Source organism: Halyomorpha halys, unplaced genomic scaffold (assembly GCF_000696795.3).
Source record: "Halyomorpha halys isolate HHAL.00 unplaced genomic scaffold, Hhal_1.1 Scaffold625.1, whole genome shotgun sequence".
NCBI lineage: Eukaryota > Metazoa > Arthropoda > Insecta > Hemiptera > Pentatomidae > Halyomorpha > Halyomorpha halys.
Window position 1 is genome coordinate 445730 of NW_027114461.1, and position 19404 is coordinate 465133.

Sequence of the window (19404 nt, forward strand, 5' to 3'; positions counted from 1 at the left end):
GGGAAATGCGGTTCTTAAGTTGGTTTTTAGTTTCGCCGATATAGAAGGAATTGCAACATGGGATTGAACAGGGTATCCGGTAAATCACATTGGAACGGTGTAAGAAAGGAATAGGGTCTTTCAATTTGGAAAAAAGATAGGAAATTTTATTGTGGGACTTCAAGCCAAGACGTAGGGTGGGAATAGTGGATCTTAAACGTGGGGCGAAATGTTGGCTCAATAAAATAGTATATTCTACTATTTGAGTTTTTTTTTACCGCACCCGGACCATATTCCTTTCATCTTTACACACGGTCAATCAATAATCTTCCAATAATATTTATTATTAGTCCGAGAAATAAATATCTAACACCTATTTTTATAACAACGTTGAGGGCTTCTGCCCATTTAATATAAACACTTCATGCAGGGGGATAAGTAAAAATGTTAAATACAAAAAATAAATAAAATAAAATAATGAGGTGTAGATAGTTGACCGTAGATTAATGATTGGAGAAGTTTGTCGGGGGTGCGGTCAGCAAAGAACATAAATAAATAAATATGGTTTTGTTTATTTATGTTGTTCTTTGCGGACCGCAACCCCCGACAAACTTCTCCAATCATAAAATAAAATAAACTTATTGATTCAAGAAAATTTTAAAAAAGTTGCTTAAATATATAAAAATTGACTTATAAAAATAAATAAATAGAAGTAACTTGAAAATGGGGGGATATAAGCCTGAAACATCAGCAGAAGATAAATATAGATATTAATCGAGAAAGATGTTAATTACAATAATAAATACTGTAATTAGAAAATGCTCTTTTGAAAAAGATTTTTATATTACTACTTTAGTGAAGAAATGAAGTTGTTCTGAATACTTTAAATTCAAAGAGAATACTAAAAAATAAAATTGAAAGAAAGGAAATACATGTAACTAATGAAATATGTAACCATAATATTAAAATAAAGAAACAAAATATAAAGTAAAAGTTAGATAAAAGAAATTAATAGAAAACATAACTATAACATGGGTAAGGAAAATTTAGAAAAGAATAGAGAAGGAGAAGGGGGTAGAAGAAAGATAGGGAAAAAAAAGAGAATAAAACATTATACACACCTGCTAGCAGGAAATCTGACAGCCAAGTGAGCTTTACTTATTCAATTACCTACATATACATTTTATTTTCCACTTCTTTTATCACTTTATTTTTATTAATTTCATTCTGTTCAATTATTTACATTATGTCATTCTGTTTATATTTTCTTTATGGTATTCAGTGGTTATCTTGTTCTTAGCCCTGATGAAGGCTAGAAATTCTGGCCAAAATGTTGGCACTATTAAATAATTTATTTGTGTTAATTTCTGACCGCATCCCCCAACCGTCTCCTCATATTTATTTATATACCTCTGTTATTGATTAGAGATATACAGAGGGGGTTGGCCTAGTAAGTATAAAATAAGAAAAAATAAAACAATAAAAGTAATTAAAATTGAAAAATCTTAATTTTCAAAAGGAAGTAGCTTTACCTGCTTAAAAATAGGCCAAACACTCCTCATCTGGTCAAAAAACTGCCACCTCCAACGTGCCAATATTGTCAGCCTATTCTCTTGATTAAACATATTTTTGCAGAGCGTCCTCTCTATTTACCAACAATAAACAGTATAGGACTGAACCCAAATTTATCTGAAGCCCTCACAGGTGAGGAAGCTAAAGTCACATTGGCGATTAAATGCGCATCGCCTCTTTTCCAATTTATAAGCCTTTTTCCGATTTTAATTTTTATTATTTTTTTCTTCAAGAGTCCGTAAATGAATGTTTGTGTGTATACCTTTATAATGATAATAATCCATTGATGTTGATGACCAAAATGTTTTAAACCTTTAAACAAGGCTCAACAAACATTTCATGTCCATAACACTCATTTAAACATACTTATATTAACATAATTTATTTTTTGAAGTGAAATTTCTTTACCAATGTTCTACAACTCAAGAAAAAAAAATTATACAAGAGTAAATTGATTTCATGACGGGAGGAATGAAATGGAAGTAGATGGGATGGGGTAGGGGGTTAATATTGGTCAATTCTAGCAGGAAAGTGTTTATATGTTATACTGTTGACTGAGTGATCTCCTTAAAGTTTCTAATCTATTTTTTAATGAGGTGTAGATAGTTGACCGTAGATTAATGATTGGAGAAGTTTGTAGGGGGGTGCAGTCAGCAAAGAACAACATAAATAAACAAAACCATATTTATTTGTTGTTCTTTGCTGACCGCACCCCCCGACAAACTTCTCCAATCATTAATCTATTTTTTATTCATTTATTTAATACCAGATCGGTCTAGTGGGCCGTACATGGTTGATATAACCGTTACATAACTCTCCTATCAGTATAAAAAAATTTCCACGTAGAATTGACTGTTCTATTCTAATTATTATGGAACTAATATTTTCTGCCTTGAACTATAAGAGGGGACAGTTTATAAATTTTCAGATAATGACCCATAATGGTTATATACAAATGGAAAATGGGGTATTAAAATTGTTTTTAATGTTTAATTTTATTCATTTTTCTAGTCTAAAAAGTGTTCTCTTATCAGCACCTATTGTTTAGTTTACTTGTAAGTAAATAAAGATTATTTTCATTACACAATTTTTATTCTTTCCTTTTCCTCATTAATTGTGCATTTAAGCCGTTTCCTAGAGAGGTCATCAAAAAGCTGTGCTGATTTTACCCAATAAATTATAATAGTAATTACATTACACCACAAAATGTGACCAATTTACCTACTATGGTAGATAAAATACTAAGTTCTTCAACTCCAATCTTATCTAAGTACATTTTTAAGATAATTATGGAAATCATTTCAAATAATAAAAATCAATATTACTGAACAAGATTTTATTTATAAACAAGCTTATTAAATTTGTAACAATCAAGTTGAAAAAACAAGACAATTTTACACAATTAGTCAAATACATATCTATGGAAGTGAAATACCACTAAAAAATCTTGCTATTTATATCGTATATTGAATTCGGTACAAAAATATTTGTTTTTTCTATGTATCAACCTCAGTCCTCTCTTAACTCTTATATGTATATCCTGACAACGATATGATATAAAGTATTTTTTTTTTTTTTTTTTTTTTTTTAAGAACATTATTTTCAATATTTTGCATGAATTATTGTTTTGCAATGACAAAATAAATATCACTAGAAATAGGTTTATGATCATTTTGATTTGATAAGGGTTTTAATGCTTGCTTTTACATGATACTAAAAATTCATGTTCAAAAACATTTATTTATTAAAAAATACAGCAAATCTCTATAAAAAAATAATTAATCTATATCCTTTTAACTAACTTCCTGAATTAAGTCTAAAAACTTAATTTGGAAGAAGCGTATAAATAATTTGGACCAACATTAATTTTGAACATTAAAACCAAACATATGCATTTCAGATGGTTCTGAAAAGTCTAATTTAATAGCTTTGACTAGTTATCAATTTATCACTTATATTTAACAGTTATTTCTGTTTTTAGGGAAAAAATTTACACAATTCTATAGAAATGTCAGTACTTTCAAAAACTAGTTAAACCCATCCAACACTTTTTTAAAAATATTTCAATCCAGAATAAAATATTCTCACATACATGCATACATAAGTAAAATTCAATTACTAAAAACTAATATCATCGTTCATATTTATATAACACAAAAACGTTTTTAGTTGGAACTATTTGGACTGTTTTAAAGTCAAGTTAAAAAAGTTATAACACAAATATTTACATGAATAAAATGTAAAAATATAATAGAATGTGATGTATAGACATATAAGAGAGACAGTCTATATTTTATTTTAAAACAATAAAATACAAATTTTTACATCCCTGATAGAAAGAAAAAATGTACACACAAAAATGTCAAATATACCAAAGACACATTTTTCTCACAAGCTTAAAATACTAAAGGCTACATTAAAAATGATATAAAATAAATGTCCATTAAAAATATACATGTAGTTTTCAAGTGTGACGATTTTGAGTAAAATGAACTCATGTCTCGTCACTTTTCCATTTAAAAGAAGCCTCTCTTCTGGAATCTGGAGCTAGCTGATTCCTCACGCCACCAATGAGATTAGAAGTAGCTGCACTAGCTATTATAATTGGTGCTACCACAGTCGATGGAATTTGCCTCAGGACACCTCCAACGGCTCCAACAGCACCCTTATCTTCAGCTTCTGCACTGGCTACTCGCACTATAGCCCCAGCTGTTTCTTCTAACCCTTCCTTAACCAAGGCATAAGCGTTAGTGACACCTTCTCTAATATCTGCAGGATGAGAATATCTTTGAGGTTTCTTTGATTTTGTACCATGTAATCTCCTGACACTAGGTCCAGGTGATACCATGTCAAAGGCTGCTTCAGCAATATTCTGAATGGCTTGAACAATCCTAGCAGTCAGTTCCAAAGCAGCTATTACAGTTGAAGTAGTAAAAGAATTTGCTCCCCTTTGAATACCTCGGAATATTCTTCCATCCTTTTGATATTGTTCAATCGGAAGCCAGAAGAGGTCTCTGATACCAGTAAATAACTTAAACAGAGCATTCATAGGACCAACTCCACTAATCAAAGAAGGTATCTGATTTTTGGTAATATCATGAACCCACTGGTCACAAGCATATTTTATAAGTTTGTCAAATCCTAATAATCCCTGCTTGTAAGACAGCCTTTTCAAATTGATTTGCAGGCAGTTGAGCTGTGCTAGACCCATTACGATGCCTGCCCATGGCCCATGGTCCATGTTTACCCTCTTTCCCATATAATCTATTCTTATGGGAACTTCTGGAGAAAAAACAAAATTTTTGATATATAAAGGAGAAGACTGTGATTTCGATGTATTTTTAGAAGCCCTTTGTTTTTCAGCTTGGGTTCTATTTAAATGTTCTTTGCGTTTAGAATAATATGAACAGTTAGGATCATGTTTCTTTCTAGTTGAGGAATGAGACGAACCTTCGCTCAAATTTTCTGTAGTATTCATAACAGACAGTTTATAAAAGAAATCAATTATAAATTCAATTGAATCTTGATCTATATTCAATCTAAGCGGGAGCAATGATACCTTTAAACAAGTTTCCTGCACATCTTCCCTAGCATCAGGACGTAAGTGTACAGCTCTGACCATTATCATATTAGCATTAGTCTGACGAGGACTTGTTTCACTAGAATATTGATATAAAAATTTATTTATTTGGGATGATTTAAGTTTATCAGTTATTTCGAAATTGTTAATCAATAAAGCCTGTCTTGATGCGTAAGTTGTTATTTCAGGGTAAATGTCATGTTCAAAACTAAGTTTACTAAAGTTAAGCTGCATTAATACATCATGGTTTCTATTTTGGCCACCAGCAACAAACCATTTGTAGTTTCGATTTTGAATTCTTCTATACTTGGTGCTATTTTTGCAGTATCTAGCAGAGCATGTCTTATTTTCAGTATTGAAGTGATCAATTGTTGTATTGAGTTGAACACTTGACTTACTATTTTCTGTTAGATCAAAAGATATGTTTTTCTTAGCGACAGTATTACAACTAAAATCATTCCCACCAAACATATGCCATATGATGTTTATATCAGAAAGAATATATTTATAAACTGGAGTAGGGTAATGCTTCGGTGCAGAAAGATGATCAGTTTTTCCGGGCGAAACAGAAAAATGATTCTCTATAATACGAATAGGTTGATCAGTCAGCACACGGATCACTGGAGGAGAATGTCCAGTAGGTATAGTTGCCTCAGTCTCAAGATCCACAAAACAATATTCACTTTCAGAATCCACATCCCCAGGGGGTGCCCAATCATATACGCATTCTTTACTTTCATCTTTTTTACCTTCATCAGGAAAGTAAAATACTTCTACATCATCGTTTTCTTCTTGGTCTGATGCTTTAACAGAATCATTGTCACTAGTTATTTCTTTCATTGCATCTTCCATCAGACCCTGCACTTCAGCTAGACTTGAAGAACATGGATTAGTATCATCACTCTCGAATGCCCTTACCAAATAAGGTTCGTTTGATTTATTCTCTTCTTTTTGTTCAGTTACATTCATGTCACTATTTGAGGCATAATAGTTTATCAATTCAGCTAATGCACAAGCTGAATCGATACAAGTTCTAACATTTAATATGTCGCTGGAAGCTTTCAAATCAACTTTCGGATCATTAGGCTGATCACTAGTCCTTAATGAAAGCTCAAACAAACCAAGATCTATAACTGAAATGTAGTCATTTCGCAAGTTTATATCATGAACGTTTTTGGAACATTTTTTAGAAATAAATAAATTAGTTTCTTCTGCTATAAACCGCAATATTGAAGTTTTCGTTCTTGGTACTATATTACTACTGATACTGAAGTTTCCAAAATAGACAACACACTGGGTTTTGAGATATTTAGGTCTATAGTCCACTGCACATTCTTCTAGATTAAAATGGAGTTCTGTTAGAGCCTGAGGAGAATCGTATCCTTTAACTGGATAGTCAACAACATCGAAAAAATCCATTAGTTGTGTCAACCACGAATGCTCAGATAAAGAAACATAATGCCTCAAGGTGGCACAATTAATACCACAGGCAACACGAATGGTCTTTACTTTACTCGCATCGATACTAGAACAAATAGCTGCAGTAATCATATCAGATTTGTAATTAGTTTGCATTGCGTCTACTTTATTATGTAACATCCCTTCCTTACTTTTATAAATAATGGCTTTTAAGTGGGAGTCAGAATTTTTATGAGATTTTTCAACAACTGGCTGATGCATGAGGTGTATGTTTTCAACTTGGAAACAAACATAATTTTCCTGTAAAGTTCCTTTATAACTACTAACACTGAATATGTTAGCTTTATCCAAGGTAAACTCAAGTTGTCCATGTTTGTCAGGAACAATATTACCAGATGTATCTTTTAAATTAGGACAGATATTAAGATAACCACTATTTATTTGAATTTTAAAAGCTAGATGGCTTTGTTGATTAAATTTATAAATAGGTTTTTCATCTGATGAAGTTGGTTGGTACCCAGAATGGGCAAATTCATCATCCATATCACCTAATTGAAGTCCAGATTTACACAGTGAGAATGATTTACAGTTGAAAACAGTTGGGAAAATATTATCAGGATCTGAGCTTAAATTTATAGGAGCTACTTTTGAAGCTGAAGATTGCCATAGCGAAATGTCAGAGCTAAACCTATTGTACAACACTTCATAAAGATGCTTAGAGGAAAAATCTACATGAACATAAGGCAGTATAACATCAATTTGAATTCTTGAATTTTCCATTGAATCATTAATAAATCTATTGAAATCTTCTTTAGCAGCTGGAAGAATAATTTCTTCTTCTTCACGAGAGGAATCACCAGATAGATTACTTTTATAAACAAATCGTCTGGATGCAAATGGTGATGGTTCTTGAGTTGGTGTTTCCATAAATGAACAAGTTAGTCCATTTGCATCATCTTTTTCTCCATTCTCTTCCATCTCATCAATAGCTTTTGGAGCACTAAGTTTAATGGAAAGTCTTGGAAATTCATAAAAGTGATGCTGTACAGATTCATTGGCATCTTTTGGTGCAGAATACATAAATGGTACAGGGACATTTGAATCACCTTCTTGAAATAGTAAAGTTATACGACTGCACTGTAAATTATAGTCGACAAATGCACCTAGATAATTTATTTCAGTCTGAAAAATCGTATCGACTAAATTAACATACAATATATCTTTTCTTATTGACCTTTTCCACCAAGGATGTCTGCCTTTATCAACATCAGGGCGTAGATCAGGTATTGGAAATCTGAATTTCAATACGAAAAAGGGACACTGAATTTTCATACTGATGTGATGATCTATTATAGTAGTGTTTTCAAAGGCTTCATAATAAGGTGTATTCTTTGGAAAGCCTTTTGAAACGTAGTCAGTGTGACACAATGGCTGGCTACTCAATACTGAAGATAATCTGTCATATAGTGAAAGATCAATTTCACACCAACATTGCTGCAAAGCAAATGTTACTTCAGTTTTCGTTGAAATGTGTGATGGTCTTGTCTTTTTATTTTGGATAATATCTATTTGTAAATCAGGCTTATTTGAAATGGGGTAATGAGGTTCAATAGGGTAATTTTGAGAAGCTTTCATAAATTTTAATAATTCTACATACTGTGGCTCATCAGAATTCGGTTCATGAAGGCATTCTAAAAGTTCAAAATTAGCTAAAGAAATCCTGGTGTTACAAAATCTGTTGAATGAATTTCCTCCTTCTTTTCCTTTGACAATAATAGATGCACCCATTATTCTTATATGATCAAGATTACATGCATTTAGGAAGGAAATTTTTGATGATTCAAAGTCCTTGTTACTACCACCAAAAATTCCACACTTTCCAAGCTGTTCAAAAAACTGGGTTGATAAATTATTCATTGTTGAAACAGAAGATGGAGTTAGTGTATATGTATCTACACCAAATGTTAAAATATCTTCATGCAAAATTACTATAGCTATACTTGATAACTTTAGGTTAAAGGCTGTAGTTTCTCCACTTAATTCATAATCACCTCCATTCCCCTTTTCTGACTTATCATGATACATGCCTAGATTAGATGAAGTATAAGAATGAAGAACATCAGCTTTGCTACTGTATACAGTAGAAGCACTTGTTTCAAAAGACATATCAGTATTGTTGGAATATAAACTAGCTGATTGGGAACATTTTCCAAATGGGAAAAACTCTTCATAACTTTCTTCCATGGAATTGGAAACCCAACCTTTGCCCAGAACAGTTTTGTTTATATTACAAGCACCTTGTAAATTTAATTTGTCATTCAAATCTTGCTCTATTTTCCTGTAATCTGCAGAGGTCATCATTTTATCACCACTTTTCTTGTATTTTACATTACTAGTATCCTGAATATGAGGCGTACTTAAACTGTGAATGATTTCAGTTAATAAATGAAGTTGCCTAGGAGAAATAAATAATGACAAAGAACCAAAAGAAAAATCTAATTCAAACTTTGGTCCTGGAGTAATATTTTCTATACTTTTAGATTTGAATCTGATTTCTTGAACACCTGACAGTTTGCATATTAAAATTGGTATAGACTCTATCTTTTCTTCATTCCAACTCCTAGTCATATCACTTTCTTCGAGTAAAACAGAACGAGAGAATGTCCTACTTTCAACTGGGAATTCATCTGTGTAAAAACTAATTCCGTCACAATGAAATTTTTTGATGCTAAACATAGGTAATTTTTTATCTTCACCATCATTGGCTTCATCACAACTTGTTTCATCACAATATTCTATTCTTTTCACCCTAATTTCTACGGCTATGCCATTTTTCCCCTCTTTTGGCAAATGTTCCAAACGTAATGTGGTGTCTAAAAACTTTATTTTAACGCGGGTTAAAACAGATTCAATGGTTTGAGCAAATATTTCAACCCCTTCCATGGTATTTTCATTTTCTAAGCCTTTTTCATCTTGCAATGTGGAATCCTGTTGAAAACATTCAGCAGCCAACTGCATGCTACTAGCCATAGAACTCCACATTGATTCCAGCATAGATTCTCCATTCTCAACCCTTTGTCTAGGCTGTATAGTTATCTGCAATCCAGACACTTCAATAAATATGGAATCAGTAAGAAGGGTTGCCCAAGGTATTGATACAGATATTCCTGCTAAAAATCCATCCACAAATTCAATTGGTAAATTTTTCTTTTCTCCCAAGTCATTGAGAGCTTGCACATCCAAACTTACGTTAGATACAGACCCAGTTCCATTGAATACATTAACTTCAAGTTGATCTAAACTAAGTTTTTCTTCTAAAAACTGTCCTAAATACCTTTGTAACAGGTACCTACATGCTCTCTTCTTTAATCCGTCCGACCACTGATAATACCAGGACATTATATCATAATTTAATAACAAATAGGCTAAATGCAATTCATTAAAAGTGATACACTCAAATGCCAAACGAATGGTTTAATTTCTTCTCCTCTAAGAAAAATTAGACGTATTTACCTTCTTTGTTGACTTGGAGGTAGCAAGGGCTCTGTTGTTACTGTGACGTTCCAGTATGAACATGACGATATATCGATATTGTTTATGACCCCTAATATACATCTAAAATATTATTGACTCTTACAACGAAATTATTTTCACTAAAATATTTATTATTAATTTTTAATTAATAAATTTATGTAGGATAAAAAAATATAAATGCATTGTCCCTTATCAATAAATTGAAATCGATTATCATGCATGCTGATGTAATGTTACCCTATAGTGATGATAGGTTGATAACAGTTTAATTATTTACAATAAAATTCAGTTTGAATTTTTAAGTTATGCAGGATTTTATTATGCATATTCTAGAATGAAATGGTGTATAATTTCGAATCGTTGCTATTCCTAGATTTCCTTTCAGTTAAGTTGCACGAGGACATTATAAAAGTTTTTAAAAAAAGTTCAGTGAGATGGAAATTAAGGAAAGAAAAAGAGATTGGTTGGATGGAACCATTGATTTCATTAGTGGTTCATTAGGTAAATATTAATTTTCTTTGAATGGTTTTTATTTATGAATTAATTAACCCCAAATTCCCATTATTGAAAATTATGAAGTGTACAATTACCAGATTATTAAATTAAATACTAACAAATTAATTTAAAAATTACCTACATTCCTGATAGAATTGTAAGATATCTGCCACAATTCTTTTAATATTATAAAACTAGTTGGTTATTTTTTATTCATTAGATAACCTTTTGTTCTTTTCTCTGTTGAAAATTTAGTATTAAAATATTATAAATATAGGTGATATTTTTGGCTAATCGTTACATTTTGTAAAATAAGGAATTAGGCAAAAATATTTAAAATTTTCACCTGATTACGGCTGAAACTACTAGTAGTATAGTATTTGCATTGGGAATCTATTTTTGCCCCTATAATTTCAAAAGTGATATATTAATGATTTGTAGGAACAAAGTAGTTGTAAAATTTTAATTCTAAATTAATTCAATGTTATTTATGTTTCTGATGTAATGAGGTTAGATTTATTACATAATCCATAAGATTTGTCATAAAACCAAATTCAGATAACTTAATGTACTAACTCCTTTTAGCTTGTCTAAAATGTTGAAACTTTATTATTTAAAATACAGTCATTTTTTTCTAATGTTCTCTTGTAATTATTTTAGTAATAATAAAATATTTGGATCTTCAGGTTTATTATGACTAATAATAATTTTCTTTGTAATATTTTGCAACAGGAGGAATGGCAGTGGTTTATCTTGGACAACCATTGGATACAGTGAAAGTCAAATTACAAACTTTCCCTAGCCTGTACTCCGGTGCATGGGACTGCTTCAAGCAAACTTTTCGAACTGAAGGAATAAGACGAGGTCTGTACGCAGGTTCAGTTCCCGCTGTGATTGCTAGTGTTGCTGAGAATTCTGTGCTTTTTGCTGCATATGGTGGTTGCCAAAAATTAGTGGCACTTCTTACTAATACTTCGGTTAGAATCTTGAAATCTGAACATCATTTAACATCAATGCTATAATGTCTTTGCAGTTAGTAGACTTTTAATTTAGCTCTTTATATTTTAAGTTGAGATGAATCAATAATTAAAATATTTCCATTTTCTTAGTTTATTTAGATCCATTGTCGTTATGTGAATAAAGATCTTTTTATATGAGAGAATTAACACCTGAGATCACTTAGTTTGTCTTTAAACTTGTCAGCATTTTTAATGTTTCCTGCTGTGTTAAATTTTTGCATTTTGTCATTTTAAGAGCAAACAATTTGTGAAAGAGATGTACAGTATAATTTTGTTTTGCAATTGATTTGTTAAAACCATTTCTATTACATAAAAATAAATTCATCATTGGAGGAATCATATTCAATTTAAGGCATTTATTTATTTATAGGAATTCTGTATTTTTCCCCCTTTTAAAGGATCAGATACAGCTTAGATTGGAAATTATTCTCTTTTTATTTCTTCTACTACCTAAGGTAGCAGAAGAAGTGTATTAAAAGTAATATATATATATATATATACACACACACACAATAACTTATAAGTTATAAAATTAAAACTGATATTCTAGCCCCCCAGAGTTCAGAGTCATTAGATACACTAAAACATAAAGAATATTTATTGTTTTGGTGAAAAAACAAACTTATTCTTTTTATGACACTTAGTTATTTATGTTTCTAATTTTTTTTTTTCACTATTTTCATTGGAGCTCTTCTCCATCATCTGAGGGCCTTATCTATAATACAACCATTAACTGTTAACGGTAAAAATAATTATAAATATATTTTACTTTAAATACATTTTTATTTAATTATGAAATTTAACATTTTATATGACTGATACACCCCTACTTTTTTGTATCTGTACACATTTCATTTCTAACTACATATGCCTATTAAATCATCCTTAAATATTATATTGCCAAAATTAGGGAAATAATATAGTTTTAAATTTATATTTTTTGAGGAGTTTCCTGTCTTTAGAATTGAACCTTGATCTAATCCTTCTTCTTTATTTATGTATTATTTACTCCTAGGGAATAATTCCTTATGTGATCATAACATTATTAAATTTATGAACAAAAGGGACATTTTAATTTTTAGATAAAATCCTAATTGTTGAAAATAATTATATAAATGGAATATAAATCAGCTATAACAATATAAAATGGTAAAAATAGTGCATCTACAGTTTTATACAATTTGTTAGTGTCATTTATGATAAATAAAGAAAACAATAATTAATTAGAAAAATATTTTAAGATCATATTGCACTTACTTAATATGTTAAAATTATTAGCATAATAATAAATTTTGATCAATGATTTTTGTTTTAAAATTAATTATTTTGCTGATAATTTTACATATTTAATTTTATTTATTAATTTTACATGTTATTCAATTACAGTTTAATTTTAAAATACTCTTATTTATCAATTGTTTTCTCTATCTGTTATCATGAATGAAACCAAAGTTTTAGATGTGCTGTTTTTAAAACAAATATTGAATTATATTATGCTAAAAAGGGGAACACAGTATCCCCGAAATGTCCAAGGGAGAATAAATTTATATATCAAAAACATTGTATTTTTATTATATATACAATAACATTGTATAGTATATATACAAACAACTATAATAATAAAGAATAAATCTAATTGTATTTTTATTCTACATTTTTGACCTCTAAGCAATTATAATTTTTTTTAAAGTTTATTTTAGTTTAAAGTTAAGTTTACCTAACTAAGTTTACCTTAGTTTAAAGTTAAAGTTTAAAATTATTGTTAATATTTAATTGCTAAAACTTTATCAAATTAACTAAATATAAACTCGAATTTATTTCATAAAAATAATTATGTTACATTATGACTGGAGAATTTATCAATCAAGTTACTCAACCTAGTCTTTATGATTAGGCACCCCAGAAACAGAATAATAAAACCTATCATCATATCATCAATCATTTGTTGTTTCAATATATAAATCTCATTAACATTTTCCATCCCTTAGAAAATTCTTATCCTGAAGTTGTTGTATATTGGACATTTAAGCAACAGACGATAAAGGGAGGTTTCATTCTTTTTCATATTTCATTTGTCACATTTTACACTATTGTTAAGGATTTATTTTGCTGATAGTATTAATTACTAATATCTTTATGATGTATCTGCCAGGTTGTATCTAATCTTTTTCCTTTCTTGCTTACCACCATTTTATTTATAATCCAGTCATTTAAGGTTCAATTTGATCAAGGGATCAAAGTCTGGTTGAACTCTGCTTGATGACCTGATTACTAAATTCTAATGAGGATCTAGGAGCCAATAATATAATATAATAAATATAGGACAATATTTATTTTGATTACCATCAAGCTGAATAAAGACTGTTTTCAAACATATTATGTTGAATAAAAGCATACAGGATTTGCACTGCTGCCATTGTGCAAAATCTGGGGTTAGGAAAATTTCCAGATAAAAATATTTCCTGCTTGCCCTTTGCCAATTGTGGCCTTCCACTTAACTCGAAATTTCTTTTATCAGCAAAGTAATTTTGTTACATATATCAAACATGCTTATTTTAAATTCTCCTTTTATTATAGAAATAGGACTCAATTTTTTTTTTTTTTTAAATAATAACATTATTAGGGTGTTACCAATGGGTGAGTTTCTCTACACTCCTATATCACTCTATTATAATTGAGATCAAATTTACTGAATACGTAATATAATATGCAGTTGTAAATTTCAGTAAAGATATTAAAAAAAATAATAATAATATAATTAAATTAAGCATGAAATATTCAGCATTGAATAGATGCCAGGTCATTGCAATATTCCCAACAATGAACAAACTGACAGACTAGCAAGGAATGGCTCTGAAATCATTCCCGTTACCCTGGAGGATAAAATAAAACAATGCTGAACCAGCATGCTCCATTATTGCAAATGTGCCTTAGGTTGGGCACCATCATTGTCAGACTAGAAGTTCATCTTCGGTTGTCCACTCATTTCCAAACTTCATTCTTACAAATGTATATTGTTGAAAAAAGAAACAGATTTGTCCCATATGAGATGTGATATGCTACCTTTTAGCGCCATTAGATTAAAGCAGAGGTTCAATTCAAGAACATGGTATTTTTCTATGCTGATATGACTACACCTTCCTTACATTAATTTATTTAGCTATATTCTGATGATCCTAAGGCTTAAGGGAGTAAATTTTTTTTCTATATAAGAGTTACTTTCGATAGTCAACCATTTTTTTTATAGCGGCTATATTCAGACTTATTCAGTTCCTTTATTTGTAATTGAATTGTGTTATTTTGTAAATAGTATCTCTATATAAATATGACTACCTTTGGTCAAGATAAAATGAGTTATGACATTTTGTAATCTTAGTTCCATAATACCGATATAATAATTATAACAGGCAGTTATTTAGCAAATCATTCAATTTAACCAATATTCCTTCTATTTAGGTACTAAAATAAATGGATTTCCTAAATAATTTTTATAAATATAAATTTATTATATTACATATTATATTTATAAAGGAATTTCATTTTAATCATTTATAAAGTGATTTTCATGATTTTAGTGTCTAAATTAGGAGCTCTGGTATGTGTCCTAAGTATTCCTTTGATAATTTTATTTTCTTTCTGTATTTGTGTTTATAAAATATTTAATAAATCTTATTTATTGTAGAATGAACAGTTTGATACTATGATTTATGTATTAGATAGAAAATTTATACATTAAAAGTGACTAATTTAGTATTTATCATTAAAATTAAGGCTGTTTTCAGGATGTTGAAAATTTATCCACAATGGGTAACGCCACAGCTGGTTTCTTTGCTGCATTTTTTTCATCATTCACTTTATGCCCAACTGAATTGATTAAAGTACAGATGCAAGCAGCCCGAGAATTAGAAATAACAGGGCCAGCAAAAAAGATAAGTCAGGTATTGAATCATTTAAGTATTACTAGTAGGGTCTTATTCAAAAGACAATGAACTAGTTAGAATTATTGGGTTCATACTGAGTGAAGAGTAGCATTTTAGTAGGAGTAGCAATTTTTTTTTTTTTTTTTTAATTATTTGAATTTTTAGTTTTATCAACCTCAAATGAAACTAATGATTTTAATGGAAGATTGTGTTGCTGACTGTGTGCAATAATAAAAGGAAGATGGTCCAAGTGCGGTTAAAGAAAAAACTCAAATAGTCATAAAACTATTTAATGTGAGGCAATGTTTCACTCCACATTGCAGGGCTTCATCAGGTCTAAAAAAGATACTGAAATGAGGTAAAAAAGTAAGCAAATGAATAACAAAAATAAAATTTAATATTTGTGTGGCCAATTATGATAATTTATATAAAAATGAACAATGTAAATTAAATAAAAAAGATGTACATTAAAACGTAAAAATAAATAACAATAAGGTTTTAGATAGAAAAAATATATAAAAATACATTATAAATTAAAAGGTAGAAAAGGAGTAAAATTAAGAATAAAAGAAAGTAATAAACAAGATAGGAGACCTACCTTACTGATTGCAGGCAAGAACGGAAATGAAAGGTTGACTGGAAAAGTAAATAAGCAGTGGCGATTAAATAATACGTTATATTTGAAAATAATGAAAAAGTAAAGAGTATCAGCAAATTAAAAAAATATTTAAAATAGGCTAACATTAAATGATAATATGATGTTTCTCCTCCCTATTATATGATCTGATCTAATTTAACATATTATTTATGCTAACATCTTTTAGTGAGTACTGTATTTTTATATTTCTTTTTTATCTGTTATTATTTCCGTTTTCATTAATTGTCTATAACCTTTTTTTTTAATTATTTTTATGTTTTACTGTAGGTCTTTTTTATTTAATTTACATTGTACAGTTTTACAGAAATTATCCTAATTAGCCACACCTTTGTTGAATTTTGTTTTTGTTATTTATTTTCTTACCTTTTCATGTCATTTAAATGTTTTTAGCCCTGCAACATGGGGTGAAATGTTGTCTCAAATTAAATAATTTTATGACTATGTGAGTTTTTTTCTTTGACCACGCTCGGACAATCATCCTTTTATAATGATTTTAATTTGTACAAAAAGTTATGTAAACATAAGTTATCTTAATAAAGTAATCTGCCTTTATACAGTGTAAACTGGTTTATAGAACCCTGTGAGAATTCTCTATTACTGATAATTACAATGAGTTCTATTATTACGAAATTTTAAACCTTAGTGATTGAGATTTGATTTCTTAGATTTTTTTTTTTATGTGTACTTCTATAATTGGGAATTAGTGGTTTAATAGCCTGTATAATTTAGACAGTTTATCAGGTTTGGATAGATGGTGACACATTTGTTTAGAAACATTTGAATTTCATCCAAATATACTTTATTTGTTAGTGCTATCTAAAATTTTGTATGATAGACAAGTGAATAAAAGTGGACACAATGTTGAAACAAAAGTGTTATTCATTTACAACTATTGACAAATGAACATTATTGTTAAATTATGATAGTGGAAAGTTGTGTGATGAACAGATTTTTGAAAATAGAAGAATAGGAGAGTTGTGAAGAGACTTTTGAAAAATGTCAAATGTTACACAGAAAAAGCATTAGAAACCTTACATTATTATATGAGGTGTCAAATATTGATAATCCTAGTATATTTGATTAAATTTATACTATCGAGAAACACCTTAAAGCTAGTAGCCCTCAAATACAAACCAACTTAACTTATTTCTTTAAGCCATAAGTTTTGCATTGTTTTAAAAAATAAAAGTACATACATATAGGAAAATAAAATATGTATTATGTATTAACATTTCCATATTTATTTTATATTTCAATCTCTCTTAGTGGAACTCTCTATAAATAAGACAGCTATCTTTTTAAACCTAATTGAAAAACTGGGTGAGTGAAAAGCCTCTTTAAGTGAGGAAATATCCCAGGTCCCTTGCAATCCCAGTTGTTCAGGTTATACTGTATTTCTTCTATCCGTGCATCATAATTTAATGAATACCAATTCTTTGATTATTTTTTTCATTTAAAGAATAATGTTGTTGATATATTATTATCTGACAAACAGGACAATCAGTATTCATTTACATTAAGGTTATTATTATTAGAAAAATTGCCGTTTTTGAATTACACACAAAAATATTCAAACACGGCTGAGGTTTAAGTAATAACTCACTTAGTTCCTGTTTTATATTTTCCACTGTACCAGAAATTAAAACTATACATATTATTTAGTGTATCCTATGTATGTTTATTAAAACTATACATATTTTGCAGTGTATCCTATGTATGTTTATTAAAATTATACATATTATGTAGTGTATCCTATGTATGTTTATTAAAATTATACATATTATGTAGTGTATCCTATGTATGTTTATTAAAACTATACATATTATACAGTGTATCCTATGTATGTTTATTCATTGGTAGGTGTAGCTGATCAACACTCAAACTGAATTTAAAAATTATGAAATGTGTCATATCAATAAACTACATTGTATTCTAATATAGTTTATATTAATTCATGTTTAACCCTGGGAAAAGTACTACCCATAACTAGATTGTTCTGTGTTTATTTGTATTGATAATAAATATGTTTCTTTTTTCAGTACAAAGTAACTCCATATTCATTAACCAAAGAGATAATTCGAAGGGAAGGAATGAAAGGCATGTTTCGAGGTCTTGGTTCAACTATTGCACGAGAAATGCCCGGATATTTCGTATTTTTTGGTGCTTATGAAGGAACAAGGACATTATTTGCACCACCTGGAGGTTCTAAATCTGACTGTGGTAAATTAGTTTTTAAAATTTTATTTAACACCGATTTAAACTTAATTTTTGACTGAATTGCTAACTTTTGGAAGAGCTTTAATTTTAACTTTTTCCACCAAATAGAGAATTAATCTCCATTCATCAAAATTAGTTTATATCGATCATCCAGGGTTAATTTAATCCTAGATCAGTATTTAATAATAATAATCTTTATTTATTCTGGGATTGATCCCTTTAGAATAATTTACAGGTATCAAAATTAGGCTTTAGAGCCTTGGAGTAAATTTCAAAATTGAGATGAAATTACAAGATGCCATAAATTAAAATAATACTATGAATTTAAAAATATACAAATAAACAACAATAATTAACAGAATATATAAAATAATGATAAAACCACTCGTCATATCATAAAACATAAGATGACTTCTGATAATAAATAAAAAGAAAAAAAAATGATAAAAATCAAATAAAATTAAACTAAAAAATAATAAATGAAAAGATATAATTTCTGCTATTGTACATATTTACAATTGAAATCAAAAATATAAGACATAAAATACAGAAAATATATAAGCTTATTTATTGATCATATATTTTGTTTCAGTATCAGTTAATCGTGTAATTTTCTATTTCTAAACTTATTTAATTTATTTTTGAAAAATAAATGAATTAAAAACTTCTTAAAATGGTTTCCAGCAATTAACACTTTTACCAAAGGACTTCCATGGAAAATTACTGAAAATAAATTTTTTTTCTTTTAATTTAAATAAGCATTTTATAATGTATAAAATATAATATACACCCAAATAAAGTTTAAATACTTGTTTTTTAACGATGATGACACATTGTCATCATCTGTTTATGCCACTGTATCTATTTATGGAATCAGCTGATACATAAAGGTTTTGTGGGTTTTTTAAACTGAATTCCCAAATAAGGACTCTCGAAGTTATTGTATTTCACTTCATTTTCTATAAAACATCTAGAAAACGTGAAATAATCAAAAACAATGTAAAAATATAT

At 29.0% G+C, this 19404-nt stretch overlaps 2 protein-coding genes across 2 annotated transcripts in view; one reads left to right on the forward strand and one right to left on the reverse strand.

Annotated features, from left to right (window-relative positions):
• Positions 1–2870: 2870 nt before the first annotated feature.
• Atg2 (Autophagy-related 2) lies at positions 2871–10116 on the reverse strand. The gene has a single exon (XM_014427197.3). The coding sequence runs from the start codon at positions 9947–9949 to the stop codon at positions 4046–4048; it is 5904 nt and encodes a 1967-aa protein (XP_014282683.1). The 5' UTR covers positions 9950–10116; the 3' UTR covers positions 2871–4045.
• Positions 10117–10311: 195 nt separating this feature from the next.
• Positions 10312–19404, forward strand: part of LOC106684882 (mitochondrial ornithine transporter 1) — a 21526-nt gene continuing 12433 nt past the window's right edge. Inside the window, exons 1-4 of the mRNA XM_014427196.3 lie at positions 10312–10585; positions 11312–11556; positions 15381–15536; positions 18216–18396. Of these exons, the coding sequence (XP_014282682.1) occupies positions 10519–10585; positions 11312–11556; positions 15381–15536; positions 18216–18396 (649 nt within the window). The 5' untranslated portion in view covers positions 10312–10518. The remainder of the gene's footprint in view (positions 10586–11311; positions 11557–15380; positions 15537–18215; positions 18397–19404) is intronic.